The sequence below is a fragment of the Mesoplodon mirus genome, assembly GCF_964341445.2.
Source record: "Mesoplodon mirus genome assembly, chromosome: X".
Classification (NCBI taxonomy): Eukaryota; Metazoa; Chordata; class Mammalia; order Artiodactyla; family Ziphiidae; genus Mesoplodon; species Mesoplodon mirus.
In genome coordinates this window covers 61,185,093-61,205,275 of record NC_138981.1, presented here as the reverse complement: position 1 = coordinate 61,205,275, position 20,183 = coordinate 61,185,093, and the positions used below count along the sequence as shown (strand labels likewise).

General features: G+C 39.8%; 3 protein-coding genes across 3 annotated transcripts in view; all 3 read left to right on the top strand.

Moving 5' to 3' along the window:
* HDAC8 (histone deacetylase 8) overlaps positions 1–20,183 on the top strand; it is a 239,943-nt gene that overhangs the window by 133,292 nt on the left and 86,468 nt on the right. The window lies entirely within an intron of this gene.
* Positions 2,792–4,466, top strand: LOC309796107 (ADP-ribosylation factor-like protein 4A; the record flags this gene model as incomplete). The annotated part of the gene is given in 2 exon segments (XM_082609098.1): positions 2,792–2,991; positions 2,993–4,466. Coding segments are annotated over 2 exon segments (600 nt in total). The 3' UTR covers positions 3,393–4,466.
* On the top strand, positions 17,689–18,076 carry LOC309797015 (eukaryotic translation initiation factor 1-like). Its single transcript, XM_082610390.1, has one exon. It carries the CDS (start codon positions 17,781–17,783, stop codon positions 18,051–18,053), a length of 273 nt encoding a protein of 90 aa, XP_082466516.1. The 5' UTR covers positions 17,689–17,780; the 3' UTR covers positions 18,054–18,076.

Genomic DNA, 20,183 nt, shown 5'->3' with positions numbered 1-20,183 from the left:
AAAGAGCCCACATGCCTCAACAAAAGATCCCACATGAGGCAACTAAGACCCAGTGCAGCCATGAATGAATGAATGAATGAATAAATAAATACGTACGTAAGTAAATAAATAAAGGACATTACTGCCAAACTTACAGAGATTTTTTTTAAGATTATAAGAGAATGCAACTAACAATTGTATGCTAACAAATTAGATAGCCTAGATGACATGGACAAATTCTAGAAATAAAAAAGTTACCAGAACTGATTCAAGAAGAAATATAGCATCTCAATAGATCTGTAACAAGTAAAATATTTAAATTGAATTAGTAATGAAGAACCTCCCAAAAAAGAAAAGTCACAACCAGATGGCTTCACTGATAAGTTTTACAAAACATTTAAAGAATTGATACCAATTTGCCTCAAATTCTTCCAGATAACTGAATAAGACTGAACACTTCCCAACTCATGCTAGGAGGCCACCATTGCCCTGATACCAAAGCCAGATAAAGACCTAACAAGAAAAGAAAATAACAGCCCCAAATATCTTATGATTATAGATGCAAAAATCCTTTAACAAAATACTAGGAAACTGAATTCAACTGTATATTAAAATGACCAAGGGGAATTTAACCCAGATATGCAAGGATGGTTCAACGTAAGAAAATCAATCAGTCTAATACATCACATTAATATAACAAAGGGGGAAAGCTACATGATCATCTCAATTGATGCAGAAAAGGCATTTGACAAAATCCAACACCCACTTATGATAAAAGCATTCAGAATGCCAGGAATAAACAGAAACTCCTCTACATGATAAAAGGCATTTACGAAAAACCTACAGCTAACATAGTCAATGGTAAAAGATGAACACTTTCCCTCTAAGATCAGGAATTAAGACAAGACACCCACTTTTACCACTGTTATTATATGTTATAGTAGAATTTCTAGCCAGAGCAATTAGACAAGAAAAAAGGAAATAAAAGGCATTAAGATTGGAATGCAAGTAATAAAACTCTCCCTATTCACAGATGACATGATCATACATATAGAAGATTCCAAAGAATCCACATGAAAGCTACTAGAGCTAATGAACAAACTCAGCAATTTTGCCGGTTACAATACACACACAAAATCAAATGTGTTTTTATACACCAGCAATAAACAATCCAAAAGTTTTTAAGAAAGCAATTCCATATAGCACCACAAAGAATAAAGTACCCAAGAATAAATTTTACCAAGGAGGTGAAAGACTGGTACACTGAAAACTACAAAATATTTGCTGAAGGATATTAAAGAAGACCTAAATAAATGGAACAGCATCCTGTATTCATGGATTATAAGACATAATATTGTTAATATGTCAGTACTGCCCAAAGCAGCCTATAGATTCACTGTAATGCCTATCAAAATCCCAACAGCCTTTTTTTTCAGAAATGAAAAGGCCAATCAAATTCATATGGAATTTCAAGAAGCCCCAAATAACCAAAACAATCTTGAAAAAGAACAAAGTTAGAGGACTCATTTCCCAATTTCAAAACTTACGACAATGCTACAGTAATCAAAACAGTGTGGTGTTGGCAGAAGAACAGACATATAGACCAATAATATAGAACTGTAAGTCCAGAAATAAACCCATACATCTATGGCCAATTGATTTTCAACAAAGGTGCCAAATTCATTTAATGGGGAAAGAATTATCTCTTCAGCAAATGGTGCTTGGACAACTGGATATCCACATGCAAGATAATGAAGTTGGACTCCCTACCACACACCATATACAAAAATTAACTCAAAATAGATCACCAATATAAATATAAGACCTAAAACCATAAAATTCTTGAAGAAAACAAAACATAAATCTTCATGACCTTGGAACTGGCAGTGGATTCTTAGACACGACAACAAGAGAAAAAATAGATGAATCTGACTTATCAAAATTTAGAACTATTGTGGATCAAAGTACATTATCAAGAAAGTGAAAAGAAAATCTATAGAATGGGAGAAAATATTTGCAAATCATCTACTAAGGATTTAATATTCATAATATATAAAGAACTCCTAAGCTCAACAAGAAGACAAATAACCCATTTTAAAAATTGGCAGGCTGGGTGAGGAGCGGCGAGGTGAAGGGATCGTGCTGCGGGAACAGTGGGCCTGCCCTGGCGGCTGCTGCAGGTCGGATCATTCACTCCTGTGGGCCGGCGCAGCCGCAGGGAGTACCCTCTGGCCAGTGGACAAAGGTTAACGGGCCGGCGGTGACCGCGGGCTGGATGTGAGAACCTTGACGCGTCCGCACTGCAGGTGCACCCGGGTGGGTGGAGCGAGACAGCTGGCTGGGACCTGACTGACCGGCCGAGGCTCCCCTTCCCCCGCAGGGGTCGCTTGGCTCCCTCCACAGGCGCCCTCTTTTCTAACTTGAGAGTAACAGGTGGTGCCTGTGGACTGAGGGAAAGCCTGGCTCCGCCGTGCTGGGAGCGGCAGTTACTCTCATCAATTAGGGCATGGGGGCGTGTGTGGCATGGACGCTCTGACGCAGGATTTGGGCTCAGGGGTGGGCCATGTGGAGTGGGCGTGGTCGTAGTCTGGAGCCACGGTTTCTAGTGAGGCGACCGCCAGAGCTGCGTGGAGAGCTAAGCTGAGTGGTGGTGGGGTGCTTCTCTGCCCCCGCGTAGAAAAGCCTACCAGTGCTTTCTCATTTGGATCCAGGCCCCAATTTGGGAGTCTGGTAGCTGGATTCCCTAGGAAGAAAAGTTCTCAAGGAGTAAGAAGAAAGCCTTTCAGTTTGGAACACTTCTTTGCAGCTGGAAATGGGGAATGGACTGTCAGACCAGACTTCGATCCTGTCCAGCCTGCCTTCATTTCAGTCCTTCCACATTGTCATTATGGGTTTGGACTCTGCTGGAAAGACAACTGTGTTATACAGGCTGCAGTTCAATGAATTTGTAAATACCATACCTACCAAAGGATTTAACATGGAAAAAATTAAGGTAAACTTGGGAAATTCTAAAAGTCACTTTTCACTTCTGGGATGTAGGTGGTCAGGAGAAATTAAGGCCACTGTGGAAGTCATATACCAGATACACAGATGGCATTGTGTTTGTTGTGGACTCTGTTGATGTTGAAAGGATGGAAGAAGCCGAAACTGAACTTCATAAAATAACTAGGATATCAGAAAATCAGGGAGTTCCTGTGCTTATAGTTGCTAACAAACAAGACCTGAGGAACTCATTGTCTCGCTCAGAAATTGAGAAATTGTTAGCAATGGGTGAACTGAGCTCATCAACTCCCTGGCATTTGCAGCCCACCTGTGCAATCATAGGCGATGGACTGAAGGAAGGACTTGAGAAACTACATGATATGATAATTAAAAGAAGAAAAATGTTGCAGCAGCAGAAAAAGAAAAGATGAATGGTGATAACCTTTTAGGTATGTGTGGAGTAGGTTTTCTGTGGTCTGATTTTGACAAATGGAAGAGTGTCTACAGCCTGGTTTGCCTGCCTGCCCTCCTGGATGCTGTTAAAGCTTTGTTTTGTTGAACAATCAGATGTCCAACTCTGTTGCCTTGTGGAAGATGAGTAAATGCAGTGCTTCTTAAAATGGCCTCTTCTCCCTACCCCACAAATCTTTTGGTACTACCATTTTGGTAAGCCAAGCAAAGATAGAAAATTGAACAGAAAACAGCTGTGGAAATTTGACCTGAGGTTAGTGAAATAAAACTTTTTTTTTTCTCATCTTTTCCCCATGTCTTAAAATTCTAAACTTTCTGCATGTTTTCTAGTATGCATAATATATTAGTATAGTAAGGCATGTATAATTGATTTTTTTTTAATTTTTTTTTTTGCTTTATAACAAATTTAATCAGTTATACATATACATATGTTCCCATATCCCCTCCCTTTTGCGTGTGTCTGCCTAAAAAAAAAAAATTGGCAATGCACAGAAATCTCTTGCATTCCTATACACTAATGATGAAAAATCTGAAAGAGAAATTAAGGAAACACTCCCATATACCATTGCAACAAAGAGAAGAAAATACCTAGGAATAAACCTACCTAAGGAGACAAAAGACCTGTATGCAGAAAACTAAGACACTGATGAAAGAAATTAAAGATGATACAAACAGATCAAGAGATATACCATGTTCTTGGATTGGAAGAATCAACATTGTGAAAATGACACTACTACCCAAAGCAATCTACAGATTCAATGCAATCCCTATCAAACTACCACTGGCATTTTTCACAGAAATAGAACAAAAAATTTCACAATTTGTATGGAAACACAAAAGACCCCGAATAGCCAAAGCAATCTTGAGAAAGAAAAATGGAGCTGGAAGAATCAGGCTCCCTGACTTCAGACTCTACTACAAAGCTACAGTAATCAAGACAGTATAGTACTGGCACAAAAACAGAAATATAGATCAATGGAACAGGATAGAAAGACCAGAGATAAACCCATGCACATATGGTCACCTTATTTTTGATAAAGGAGGCCAGAATATACAATGGAGAAAAGACAGCCTCTTCAATAAGTGGTGATGGGAAAACTGGACCACTACATGTAAAAGAATGAAATTAGAACACTCCCTAACACCATACACAAAAATAAACTGAAAATGGAGTAAAGACCTAAAGGTAGGGCCGAAAGTATAAAACTCTTAGAGGAAAACATAGGCAGAACACTCTATGACATAAATCACAGCAAGATCCTTCTTGACCCACCTCCTAGAGAAATGGAAATAAAACAAAAATAAACAAATGGGACCTAATGAAACTTAACACCTTTTGCACAGCAAAGAAAACCATAAAAAAGACGAAAAGGCAACCCTCAGAATGGGAGAAAATATTTTCAGATGAAGCAACTGACAAAGGATTAATCTCCAAAATTTATAAGCAGCTCATGCAGCTCAATATCAAAAAAACAAACAACCCAATTCAAAAATGGGCAGAAGACCTAAATAGACATTTCTCCAAAGAAGATATACAGGTAGCCAACAAACACATGAAAGAATGTTCAACATCACTAATCATTAGAGAAATGCAAGTCAAAACTACAGTGAGGTATCACCTCACACCAATCATAATGGCCATCATCAAAAAATCTGTAAACAATAAATGCTGGAGAGGGTGAGGAGAAAAGGAAACCCTCTTGCACTGTTGGTGGGAATGTAAATTGATACAGCCACTATGGAGAACAGTATGGAGGTTCCTTAAAAAACTAAAAATAGAACTACCATACGAACCAGCAATCCCACTACTGGGCATATACCCTGAGAAAACCATAATTCAAAAAGAGGCATGTACCACAGTGTTCACTGCAGCTCTTTTTACAGTAACCAGGACATGGAAACAGCCTAAGTGTCCACTGACAGATGAATGGATAAAGAAGATGTGGCACATATATACAATGGAATATTACTCAGCCATAAAAAGAAATGAAATTGAGTCATTTGTATTGAGTTAGGTGGACCTAGAGTCTGTCATACAGAGTGAAGTAAGTCAGAAAGAGAAAGACAAATACCATATGCTAGCACATATATATGGAATCCAAGAAATAAAATGGTTCTAAAGAACCTAGGGGCAGGACAGGAATGAAGACACAGATGTAGAGAATGGACTTGAGGACATGGGGAGTGGGAAGGGTAAGCTGGGGCGAAGTGAGAGAGTGGCATGGACTTATATATACTACCAAATTTAAAATAGATAACTAGTGGGAAGCAGCCGCATAGCACAGGGAGATCAGCTCGGTGCTTTGTGACCACCTAGATGGGTGGGATAGGGAGGGTGGGAGGGAAGGAGATGCAAGAGGGAGGAGATATGGGGATATATGTATATGTATAGCTGATTCTCTTTGTTGTAAAGCAGAAACTAACACACCATCGTAAAGCAATTATACTCCAATAAAGATGTTAAAAAAAATTGGCAAAGGAATTAAATAGACATTTCTCCAGAGAAGATTTACAAATGGCCAATGAGCACATGAAAAGATGCTCAACATCATTAGTTATTAGGGAACTGCAAATCAAAACCTCAATGAGAAACCACTTTATACCTACTGGGATAAGTATAGTTTTTAAAATGAAAATAGCAGGTGTTACTGGGGATGTGGAGAAATTGGAACTCTTGTAAATTGCCACTGGGAATGTAAAATGGCACAGCCACTGTGGATAACAGTTTGGTGGTTCCTCAAAAAGTTCAGTATAGAATTACCATATGGGCTTCCCTGGTGGCGCAGTGGTTGGGAATCCGCCTGCTGATGCAGGGGACACAGGTTCGTTCCCCGGTCCAGGGAGATCCCACATGCCGCGGAGCGGCTGGGCCCGTGAGCCATGGCCGCTGAGCCTGCGCATCCGGAGCCTGTGCTCTGCAGTGGGAGAGGCCACAACAGTGAGAGGCCCACATATCGCAAAAAAAAAAAAAAAAAAAAAAGAATTACCATATGACCCAGCAGTTTCACTCCAAGTTATATACCCAAAAGAACTGAAAGCAGGGACTTAAACAGATGCTTGTATTCATTGTTTACTGTATCATTATACACAATAGGCAAAAGGTGAAATAACTTAAATGTCCATCAGTAGGTGAGTGGATAAACAAAATGTGGTATATACATACAATGGAATACTATTCGGCCATAAAAAGAAATGATGTTTTGATATAAGCTACGACATGGATGAACCTTGAAAGCATTATGCCAAGTGAAATAACCCAGACACAATAGGAAAAATATTATATAGTTCCACTTACACAAAATATCTACAATAGGCAAATTCATATAGACAGAAAGTAGGTTAGAAGTTACCAGGGATTGGGGGAAGGGGAAATGGGGAGTTATTGCTTAATGAGTACAGAATTTCTATTTGGGGTGATAGAAAAGTTTTAGAATAGATAGTGGTGATGATTGCACAATATTGTGATTGTACTTAATACCCTGGATATTATACTTAAAATGGTTGCAATGACATATTTTATGTTTTATATACTTTATCACAATGATATTAAAATTTTAAAAATAAAGATAGACCATATCATGGACCACAAAAGAAATCTCAGCAAATTTAAAAGAAGGAAATCAAACAGGGTATATTTTCTGACCAAAATAGAATCAAACAAATTAATAAAAGATAATAGGATAATATACAAACATTTAGATACTTAAAGAACACACTTCTGAATAATCCATTTGTCAAAAAGCAAATTTCATGGAGAATCAAAAATTACATTTAAATGATTTAAAATGAAAATACAACGTATCAAAATTTGTGGGACACAGCTAAATCAGTGCTGAGAGGGGAATTTACAGCACCAAATCTTTAAAAAAAAAAAGGATAATCTCAAATCAGTAATTTAAGTTGCCACCTTAACATACTAGGGAGAGCAAACTAAATGAAACTGAAAACAATATAGAAAATGAAACAGAAAGGTGGTTCTCTGAAAACGTCAGTAAAATTGACAAATCTCTAGCAGGACTGACAAATTTAAAAACGGAGAAGACATAAATTGCCAAAATCAAGAGTGAAGTGGGGTATCACCACAAACCCTACAGACATCAAAAGGGTAATAACAGAATACATCTAACATCTCTACACACATAAACTTGACAAGTTAAATAAAATGAACTGCTTCCTCAAAAACCACATACTACTGCAACTCGCCAAATATGAAATTATTTGAATAACCTATAACTATTAAGGAAATTGAATTTGTATTTGAAAACTCCCAAAAAAGAACTCTCCAGGCCTAGATGGTTTCACTGGAGGATTCTACCAAATGTTTAAAGAAGAATTCAGACCAAATCTATACAATCTTTCCAGAAAATAGAAGAGGAAGAAACACTTCACAACTCATTTCATTAAACCAGTGTTATCCTGATACCAAAACCAGACAAAGACAGTACAAAAAAAGGAAAACTACAGACCAGTATCTCTGCTCTGTGCATTCCATAGCTGAAAGACATAGCAAGCAGCATCTGAGGAGCATATAAAACAAAAAGGAAAAAATAAAACTGTCCCTATTTGCAAATGACATTATTATCTACAATACAATCCCAAGGAATCTACAAAAACCTCCTAGAACTAATAAATGTTTTCAACAAGGTCTCAGGATACAAGATTGACATACAAAAATCAATTGTATTTCTATGTACTATCCATGAGCACATGGAAACCAAAATTTAAAATACAATGCAATTTATAATCAGCTTTTAAAAAATGAAATACTTAGGTGTAAATCTAACAAAAAATATACCAGGGCTTCCCTGGTGGTGCAGTGGTTGAGAGTCTGCCTGCCGATGCAGGGGACACGGGTTCATGCCCCGGTCTAGGAAGATACCACATGCCGCGGAGCGGCTGGGCCCGTGAGCCATGCCCGCTGAGTCTGTGCATCCGCAGCCTGTGCTCCGCAACGGGAGAGACCACAACAGTGAGAGGCCCGTGTACCGCAAAAAAAAAAAAAAAAAAAAAAAAAAATATATATATATATATATATATATATATATATGTATACCAGGCTTGTATGTTAAAACTGCAAAACCCTGATGAAAGAAATCAAAGATCTAAATTCATGCAAAGACATACCGTGTTCATGGATTAGAAGACTCCACGTAGTAAAGACATCAATTCTTTCCAGATTTATGTACAAGTTTAAAATAATTCCTATCAAAATTCCAGTATGTTTTTTGAAAATATAGACAAGATTATTATAAATTTTATATGGAAAAACAAAGGAAATAGACTAGCTAAAACAATTTTATAAAAGAAAGATGAAGTGGGAGGAATCACTTTACCAATTTTAAGACTTAATATATAGGTACAGTAATCAAGACTGTGTGGTATTGGCAAAGGAATAAACACATCAAAGAACAGAATAGAGATCCCAGAAACAGACCCGCACAAATACAGCCAACTGATTTTTGACTAAGGTCCAAAAGCAATTCAATGGAGGAAAGACAGCCTTTTCAATAAATAGTGCTGGAGCCGTTGAACTTCCATCAGCAAATTGGTAAATTTAGTTTAAGAAAAAGTAGAAATCTATTTTACTGTTTTTGCAGCTTCTCTGTAGATTTGAAATTTTTCAAAATAAAAAAATTGGGGAAGAGACATATAAAATATATTGCAATTATATTAATTTACAGTAGAAGATGTACGTGTTGGGTAACCACAATAGTCTTATCTACTCCAAGGGCATTTCTTCCCAGGATCAAGGGATGTAGGAAACTGAATTAGTAAGTCAGAAGGTTACTTGATGAGCATGGAATCAGAGTGAAGGAAGTGACTGTTTCATAATTGAGTCTACATCCTTAGGGACCGCAATATGTGTGTCTGTCATATATGTGGTCTACCCAGCTCCCTCTGCTCTCCAGCCACTGCACAAATGTACACACTTCCCTCTCCCATCCCTTCCTGTCCCTCTGCATAGTGAGGAGTGGGGGGTGCTGGACAAACAGTAACATATCTTCACTCTCTAATCCCTCTTTTCCAAATAACTCGTACACCACCTTTCTGTAGCACATTATTCTTCAGACAGTTTACAGTAAAACTGATTAGATTGCAGCTTTCTTCGAGTACATTCCAGTCTTGCAGATATGCCCTGATCACCTTGATTACACTTGGATATTTCCCAAGTCTCCATCAGCAACACATCTACAACCATGTCTTTGTGTTATTTCACTCTCAGAATCATTCTGAGCCTATCTGCAAATTCCCGGGTCACCTTACTGCAGCCTAGACTCTGACTACACTTATTTCTTTAGTTTGATTTATTTTGCCAAGGTTCCATCATAGACAGATTTTTTTTCAAGGTGTTGACAATATTACTGCTTCTTTTGGTGTCTTTGCCACTGCTCTACAAATGTATTTTTGCAAACAGTATGAGCTAAAGAAGGTATAATAGATGAAATAATTAAATTAGATTATATATATATATATGAAAATGCTTTGAAAGCTAAAAGCACTGAACAAGTGTAAGAGATGATTATTGCTGTAATTTAATAGGTAAAACCACTGGCTGCTTCAGGCCAGACCTCATAGGAGAGGAGCACTTGAGGATACTCCAGCCGGTCTGCTCTGTAGTTTTTCCACCTCACATTTCTCTCCCATTTTCAGTCACGTGATGATTAAGTCTCTGGGGAATGAATCATGCTGCCAAAGCCACAGAGACTGATTTATAAAGCAGACCTCAAGGTGGTCATTTATAATGAGCAGTATATTAGGCAAGACAAGACTTTCATCAACAGCATAAAGGCCCTCCTGGCTGGTGGGTCGTCCCAGTCAAGAAACCAGTTATACACCATAAAGCTGCTCAGCAAACACCTAATTAGAACAAAAGGAATTGGATAGTCTCCAGAGTTTTGTTCTTCTTTTAATCAAGCCTAGGTACCTGAGAAATTGCCCTTCTCCATACTAGGAATAGTTCTGTCTACAGAAGCAAAGATGCCATTGTCTGAAAATAGACAGTCCTCTCCATGGTCATTCCTGGAGATGCACTGACAGATTTTCTCTTGTTCACCCATCTTACTTTGCCAGTCATCTAAGTACCTGTCTTTACAGCATTACCTGGAGACAATCATGTTACAATTTCTGACATTACAGTTTACCTTAACATTAGTAACATTTTAGGGTGGTCATTTCTTGACACCTTAATATCTCCGTTTCCCAATATACAACGGGTTACCATGGCAAGCAGGCCCCATTGTTTACCACTTCGAAATGTGCTCATCCAACAGTGCCACAAAGAAACTTATGCTTCACTTCTTAAACTTTTTCATCTTTTTCCCCATCTGCCAAATAGCCAAAGTGCACTCTAGTGCCTTTAGGATACTACCAAAAGCCAGTCTGTTGCTTTAGTGCAAAAGTGTGGGTGCTACCTGAAGGCACAAAGGAATACCTGCAGGTCTGTACCCAGCACCAACTGTTTGGGAACCAGAAATCTAGTCTGCTAAAGTTCAAAGGGAATGGAGAAACCTGAAGCTTAGAAAAGATAAATGATTCAATAAAATAGTATATATGAAAGTGCCTAGCACAGGCCCTCAATAATAGTTAGGAAAAAGAAATAAGCAAATTGTCCAAGGTCTCCCAAATAGTGAGTGGTAGGGCCAAAACTCCTCACATAGTTGTTTCCCCACTAACACAGTGCCTCAAAAGTCATCTTGAAAAATATTTTGCTTTCCATCCTACTTTTCAGAAGTATTTTGTGGGGAAGAGCAGAGAGAAGCATCTGCTCGTATTTCATTGTAGACTGGAACTTACTGACGTCAGTGTCAGAGTAACTTTCTCTGAAGCCTTCCCTGAGCCCCTTCTTCTGAGCCCCAGTGCCCTTTGATTAAATTCTGCCTTTTATCATCACTTGCACTTCCTTCTCTCCTATTTCTGGCCTCCTGAATATAAACACTTGAAGTGTCCACTCACTCATCTTTATATGCCTCACAGTGAGGCCCAGCGTAGAGTCTGGCACATAGTAAGTACTCAACAAATTTCTGGTAATTTGAATTGAGTTCCATTAGCTGCAGCTTCTGTGATTCTCCATGATTTTTTGCCTGAGCCCTCTGTCTCCTGTCTCGATTCCTTTTAATAGTTTATACTACGAGCTGGGTGAAACTAGTTATGCTATCCTCAAGATTCTATGGAACTCTTTTCAAAATCTTTTCCTCCATTTTTCTTCACAACTCCATTTTTGGTGAACTCTGCTTCCATCACCCCTTTCATTCATTCATTCGCTCATTCACTCACTCACAAATGCACAGTGAAGTAGACAGAGGGGCCCTACCTTTCAGAACTTGTAATCTCCTGGGAGATCAGCAGTAAACAAATAATAAAATAATTACAGATTGTGATAAGTGCTAAGGAAATAAACAGACGATACCGAGATCAGGACTGACCTCTCTGAGGGGATCAAATCTGGGTCTGAAGTACCAAAGCTATGAAGAACCCAGACAGACAAAACTGCATTCCAGGGGATAGCATGTGAAAAGGTAGGAAAGAGCTGGATATGCTCAAGAAAAAGCAGAAAGGTTGTGCGACCGGGGTGTATTGAGTGAGGTGACGGGGGTGGGATGAGGTCAGAGAGGCAGGCAGGAGCCATGCTATGTAGGAGACTTGTAGGCTGAGGTAAGGAGTGTAATCTGACTCTAATTGTAGTGGGGGTCAAAGAGTTTTTAAGCAGAGGAGTAACGTAAGCGAATTGACATTTTTAGAAGATGGTGCTGACTGTTGTGTGGAGACCACATAGTGTGGGGACAAGAGAGGGTGCAGAGACCACTGTCCAGGCTAATACACTGGTCCAGCTGAGGACTGCTGGGGCCTGGACTAGGGTGGTGGCAGTGAAGATGGTGTGATTCAAGAGATATTTTTGAAGTAGAATTGAAGGATTCTGGATTTGCTGATAATTTGAATGGGGAACCTCTTTGTTTTACTGTTTAGGAAGGTAAGGCACAGGAAGACTAAGTTGATAGGGAATAATTTTTGTGCTGTAACTGACCCCTGATTTCCTAACTGCTGGTCTCGTGTTCTTTCTCTGCACTACTCTGCTTTTCGTAATCTTCAGCAATTCTCACTACCTATGTGTCTTCTCCCAAATGCAATCATTCACCAAATCCAGCCCCCTCCTTTTCTGTGCCCCCTGAATCTCCTGCCTGCACTTGCCATGCCCGTTCTGCTCTGGGTTATTGTGACTGCCTTCTGGCTGGCCTTGCTGCCTCCTTCTAGCCTTGCAGTGCAGGTCATTTTTCATGGCTTCGCTTCAACCGTGTCTCTAATAACTCTCCAGCAACTCCCTACTCATTCAAATGAAAATCCAGACTTTGGGCAGTGGCTTCACAGCACTTCCCCAGTTAGGTCCACCCAACCCTTCCTGTTTGCTCTCATCTCCCATTATAACCCAGCCCACATCTTCAATTTTAGCCTTTTTGTGGCTACCCCTCCCAGCTCTGAGCTATTAGGCCAGCTGCTTTGTGTATGAAATTCCCCTCTTTTGCTCTTTCTTCTTGACTAGCAAGTCATAGATTTTTCCTGAATCATTTCAGTCATTCATTGTTTATTTCACCAAATAATAATTGAGTACCTCCTTTGGGCCAGACACTACTAGCTACTAGGCATGAAAAAATCAGTAGAGATGGTACCTGCCCTCAAGGAGCTTTCAGTCTGTTGGGGGAGGCAGATGTGTAATCAAATAATCACAATGTGTTGTATTAGTGGCCCAGGGGCTATAGATACAGAATGCTGGAGCTACACACAGGAAGTAGCAACAAACCCTACTGAGGGAAACAAGAAAAGCTTCACAGAGGAGGTGGCATTTGAATTGAGTAGAAAGGTATATAAGTATTTTTGCAGGTGAAGAGAGAGAGTAAGGGCATTCCTGGAAGAAAGAATCTGTTGTTATTTGATAATCATAATAACTAGCAGGTACTGCTTTTTCAGGTATATATATACTTGTGATAGGGAGGAATATGCTGGGATTATAGTGAGAGGTTCAGTATGGCTGGAGTATGGGACACATAGAAAAGCATATTGGAAAATGAGAATAGAAGGAGAGATTGGGACAAGATTCTACAAGCAGTAGGAGCCAGGAGAGATCTTTTTTTTTTTTAATTTATTTTTTGGCTGTGTTGGGTCTTCGTTGCTGCATGCAGGCTTTCTCTAGTTGCAGTGAGTGGGGGCTACTCTTCATTGTGATGCACGGGCTTCTCATTGTGGTGGCTCCTCTTGTTTCAGAGCACAGGCTCTAAGCACACGGGCTTCTGTAGTTGTGGCTCGTGGGCTCTAGAGCGCAGGCTCAGTAGTTGTGGCACATGGGCTTAGTTGCTCTGCAGCATGTGGGATCTTCCCGGACCAGGGCTTAATCCCATGTCCCCTGCATTGGCAGGCAGATTCTTAACCACTACACCACCAGGGAAGTCCTCAGGAGAGATCTTTAAAAGAGGGAGTGGCGGGCTTCCCTGGTGGCACAGTGGTTGAGAGTCCACCTGCCAATGCAGGGGACATGGGTTCATGCCCCGGTCCGGTAAGATCCCACATGCTGTGGAGCGGCTGGGCCCGTGAGCCATGGCCGCTAAGCCTGCGTGTCTGGAGCCTGTGCTCTGCAACGGGAGAGGCCACAACAGTGAGAGGCCCATGTACCACAAAAAAAAAAAAAAAAAAAAAAAAAAAAGAGAGAGAGAGAGAGGCATGATCAGTTTTGGAACTGTGGCAGCTACAGTTGGTACACAGGTTATAGAACCATGGAGGTGACTACAGAGGTCCCATGAGAGATGAAGGCTTCAACCAAGGTGAAGGCAGAGGGAACAGAGAAGAGGACATATCTACACTAAGACTGACAGGGTTGGGAGTCTGATTGGACATAGTGGAGTGGGAAAAAGCAGAATCAGGAGATGACTCCAAGATTTCTAACAGGTTACCATTAAGTGGGATAGAGAACAGAAGAGGAGGAAAGGGTTTAAGATGGAAGATCAGGAGTTTATTTGGAGCAATTTGAGTTTGAGTCACCAATCAACATACAAGTAGAAAAGTCCAGGAAGCAAATGGGTACAGAAGTGTGGTGCTCAGAAGAAAGCTCGCCACTCACAGCATCTAAAAATTCATCCATTCTCTAAGCACTATATCTCTTCCTGTGTATTCTGAGTGTTATGCTAATTGTACACTTGTCTACCCTAAAAATCAGGGGTCCTCCTCAGTATGAAGCTTATGTCCTTGCAGTAGCCTACAAGACCCAGCATGATCTGCCCTCTATCACCTCTCTGACCTCATTCCTACCACTCTGTCCTCCACCATACTGTCCTACTTGCTGTTCTTAGAAGGTATCAGGCACAAGGCACACTTCCACTTCAATATTTTGCACTGGATGTTTCCTCTGCTTAGAATGCTTTACTGTGGATGTTCACATGACTAACTCCTTCAAGTCTTTGCTCAGTTGCAACTTTTTCAATGAGACTTACCCTGACCACCATATTTAATACTATAGTTGCCCATCCCCCCTCCCTGACCACTCACACTTTTTTTCACCAATAGCACTAATCATCTGCTAACATACAGTGTAATTTACTTATGTTTTATGTTTATTGTTTATCAACTCTGTCTCTCCTCTAGAATGTAAGCTTCTTGAGGGCAGAGGTTTTTTTCTTTTATTCACTAATATATGTCAAGCACCTAAAACAGTGCTTGGAGCATGATAAACACTCAGTATATATTTATATTTGTTGAATAAATGGATGAGAGTATAAGTTCCTGCATCAGTCTCCCTTCTAAAATCTCTGTTTGCATGGGCCTTGTACCCTCACAGCCAAATAGAAATATAGGAAGGGGAAATGAGGAGATATAAGAATAACTTAATGCCATTTGGCAGCCACACATTTCTGGTATATAAAGCCTTTCTTAACTGGCCCCTTTCATAGTTTGTATAACTTATTGCTACTGTAGCAAATTACCACGAACTTAGTGGCTTAAAACAGCACAAATTTATTCTCATACAGTTCTGGAGGTTAAAAGTCTAAAATGGGGCTTCCCTGGTGGCGCAGTGGTTGAGAGTCCGCCTACCGATGCAGGGGACACGGGTTTGTGCCCTGGTCCGGGAAGACCCCACATGCCGTGGAGCGGCTAGGCCCGTGAGCCATGGCCGCTGAGCCTGCGCGTCCAGAGCCTGTGCTCCACACGGGAGACGCCACAGCAGTGAGAGGTCTGCGTACCGCAAAAAAAAAAAAAAAAAGTCTAAAATGGGTCACAGGACTATATTCCTTCTGGAGGTTCTAGGGAAGAATCTGTTTCGTTGCCTTTTCCAGCTTCTAGAGGTCTCCTGCATGCCTTGGTTCATGGTTCTTTCCTCCATCTTCAAAGTACATCACTCCAACCTCTGCTTCTGTCACCACATCACCTCTCTGACTGTGTATTTCCTGCTTTCCTATTTCCCTTATGAAGATCCTTGTAATTACATTGAGTTCACCCATATAATCCAGGATAATCTCCCCATCTCAAGATCGTTAATCATGTCTGCAAAGTCCCTTTTGCCATGCAAGTTAGCATATTCACAGATTCTGGGTATTAGGCCTTGGACATCTTCAGGGAGCAAGCATACAGACTAAGACACAGATTGACAAGGGTTTGTTCAAAGGTGTAACCTAGTTCTGAAGACACCACACACCCTGGAGACATGTGTAGATTCAAATGTTCTAGAGCAGCACTATCCAATAAAACTTTCATAATGATGGAAATGTTCTATATCTGCACTGCCCAATACGGTACCCACTAGCCACATGTGGTTATTGAGCACTTGAAATGTGGCTAGTGAGATGGAGGAACTACATTTTTCATTTCATTTTATTTTATTTTATTTTCACTAATTTACATTTAATAGCCACATGTGGCTAAGTGGTTACAGTATTGGACAACAGAGGCCTGCAGCTGGGGGGAAGTAAGGAAAATTTTTTGTCTAAGTTTTAACTTTGAGTAGAACTTTTTTAAAAAATACCTCCCTGAGATTTTATGACACCTGGTCTGGAGATTGAATATATATTATGTGAATGGCACAAAAAACCACAGGCCATGATTTTTAATTTAAAGTGGACCTAGGTTTGTGATGCCTCAAATACCAGGGAAAATCAAATTGAAAGCTTTCATGGGAGAACACTGTTACTCTCGGGCCACATGGAAATCCCACAGAGAGTTCTAACAAAGTCCTTCACAATCGAAAGTCACAATTTACACAAGAAAACCAACTTCCAGGAGGAAGCAGTCAACAGGGAAATAAAAAAGTAAAACATAACTAGACCCACAAAGATTTTAGATATTTATATTATCATATATAGGATATTAAATAGATATGTTAAATACATTTAAGGAAATAAAAAAGTAAAGAGCAAAGAGCAAGAGACTATCAAAAATGACCTGCTACCGCATAGCACAGGGAGATCAGCTCGGTGCTTTGTGACCACCTAGAGGGGTGGGATAGGGAGGGTGGGAGGGAGGGAGACACAAGAGGGAAGAGATATGGGGATATATGTATATGTATAACTGATTCACTTTGTTATAAAGCAGAAACTAACACACCATTGTAAAGCAATTACACTCCAATAAAGATGTTAAAAAAAATGACCTGCTAGGTTTGAAAAAGAACTAAATAGAATACCTAGAAGTGAAAAATATAATAATTGTTATTAAAAACATTGATGAAGTTTTACACATCAGTTGAAGAGAAATTATGAAACTGGAAAATACATCTGAAAAACACAAAATTCAAAAAAGAGGTACAAAGAGATGGAAAATACGAGTGCTTAAGAGATATGGAGGATAAAGCAAAAAGACCCAATATTAATCTCTTTAGAATTCTACAAAGAAATAATAGAAAAGGGGGAGAACCATTCAGATTTATCATAGCTGGAAATTTTCCAGAATTTTGAAAAAAACAAAAATCTGCAGGTTCAGGAAAACTAAGAAATTCCAGGCAAGATAAATAAAAAGAAATTAATACCTACATGCATCACAGTTAACTGCAGAACACCAGAGACAAAGATAGGATCTTAAAACAAGCTAGAAGGAAAAGACTGATCACATACAAAAGAACAACAATTAGACCAATAGGTGACTTCTCAACAGCAACATTGGAAGCCATATTAGAATATAATGTTCAAAGTGCTTAGAGAAAATAATTTTCATCTTAAAATTATATATAATGTGGCCCACTCACTGAGCCGCCACTGAGGACTCAGCAGCCTCCCCCTCGAGCCCCCTCACTTCCTGATGCTCTGTCCCCCCCACCCACCTTCTCCAGCCGCCACCTTCTGCAGGCCATTTCCACCGAGGAAAAGGAATCATATCGTATGTCCGCTATCCAGAACCTCCACTCTTTCGACCCCTTTGCTGATGCAAGTAAGGGTGATGATCTGCTTCCTGCTGGCACTGAGGATTATATCCACATAAGAATTCAACAGAGAAATGGCAGGAAGACCCTTACTACTGTCCAAGGGGTCCCTGATGATTACGATAAAAAGAAACTAGTGAAGGCGTTTAAGAAGAAATTTGCCTGCAATGGTTTTGTACTTGAGCATCCAGAATATGGAGAAGTAATTCAGCTACAGGGTGACCAACACTAGAGATTGGACTGGCTAAGGACAATCAGCTGAAGGTTCATGGGTTTTAAATGCTTCTGGCTCACTGAAGCTTATGTGAGGATTTCCTTGCAATGAGCAGAATTTTCCTTCTGTCCCTTGTCACAAGTTTAAAAACCTCACAGCTTGTATAATGCAACAATTTGGGGTCTGCTTTTAACTTGGACTAGTGTAACTCCTTCATGCAATAAACTGAAAAGAGCCAAAAAAAAATTATATATACTGTGAAACTGTCTTCAGAGAATAAAGGCAACATAAAGGCTTTTTTTTTTTTTTTTTTTTTGCGGTACGCGGGCCTCTCACTGTTGTGGCCTCTCCCGTTGCGGAGCACAGGCTCCGGACGCGCAGGCTCAGCGGCCATGGCTCACGGGCCCAGCCGCTCCACGGCATGTGGGATCCTCCCAGACCGGGGCACGAACCCGTGTCCCCTGCATCGGCAGGCGGACTCTCAACCACTGCACCACCAGGGAAGCCCACATAAAGGCATTTTAATATAAAAAAATTTTAAAGCGTTTACCACCATTTGTCACTGAATAAGGAAAATTATCCAAAAAAGAAGTTCCGAGATATACAAAAGAACTTTAAGTAGAAAACAAAAGTTAAACATGTGGGTAATATTAGTAATTTATAATTTGTGGGATTAAAAGAAGACAAAAAACACAGAATTTAAAGGCTTCACAATAGCAACTCATGTTGTTGAGGATTAGAGTCAAAACATTCTAGGGGTCCCTTCAAGAAGAGGGTACATATGTTAATTAACTCTAGGTTTTATTGAATTAAGTAAGCATGTTAGAATTTCAAAGATAGCCACTAAAAGAAGAGAAAAAGAATGAATATCTTCCAAAGTAACAGAAGTAGAAAAGTGGAACAAGAAAAAAATCAATTGATTCAAAAGAGGAAAAAACACAGCAAAAATGGAACTCATGGAATAAAATAAGACAATATAAATAAATCCAAATATATAGTCTTTTTCCTAAAATACAGTTTTGGAAATTTAAAAACACTTTTAAATAACTCTTTGGGTCAAAGAAGAAATCTTAATGGAAATTAGAAAATATTTAGAAATGAGCTTGTATGTTGCACCTAAAGTGGTGGTTACAGGGCTGTTTATAGCCTTAGGAGAGTATATTAAAAAGAAAGAAGGAGTTCTCTGGTGGCCAGGCTTTCACTGCCATGGCCGAGGTTCGATCCCTGGTCGGGGAACTGAGATCCCACAAGCCGTTCAGTGCAGCCAAAAAAAAAAGGAAGAAAGGCTGAAAGTTAATGAGCTAAGCATTCAACTTAAGAAGTTAGATAATAAACAATAGAATAAATCCAAAGAAAGCAGAAGGAAGGAAATAATAGACACAAAAGCAAAAATTATTAAAATATAAAACAAAGTAGAGAAGATCACCAAAGCCAAGAATAGCAAGAGTCTATGTATGGCATTTGAGCCATGACTCACTCCCTTATCACAACTCCCCCCACCCCACCTCTGCTTTGCAGAATCTCTACCCCAAACTCACTACTCTGGGCAGATGCAGCCAAGAGGATGAAGGTTCCTTCCCCCTGCAGTACCCAGTCTGGGGTTATGATTTCACCAAGGGAAGGGCAGGCTGCTAGAATTTTTCATCTCTCCCAGCTCCATGTTGCAGAAGCTCAAGTCCAAGCAGGCATGGTCAAGAAAACCAGATCTCTTTTCCTCCACCCAGCTCCCACTCTAACCTGGGCAAAACTTTTTGGCCAACCCAATATAAACCCTGAACTGTGATAGTAGCCTCCAAACCACAAAGATATCCAACAATAAAGGTTAAAAATCTAACTGACTTGGGAGGCTTAAGCACAACCTTGACAATAAATGGCTTGTGCCAACCCAGGAGTAACCCCTAGGTAGTCAAGCAAAGAAATTTAAAACAAGGGGAAAAAATTAGAGCAGGGACATCTAGCTTTACACTATAGGGAGGATAAACTTTACAATGTTCATTCAAGTTATCAAACAAATAACCAAGAAATTAAAAGCCACCAGCCTGGGGTGGGGTGGGGAATCAGTATCCCATAGTTCCTACCATATATTGTCTACAATGTCCAGATTTCAACAAAAAAATTATGAGAAAAGTAATTTTTTCCTGCCCCTCC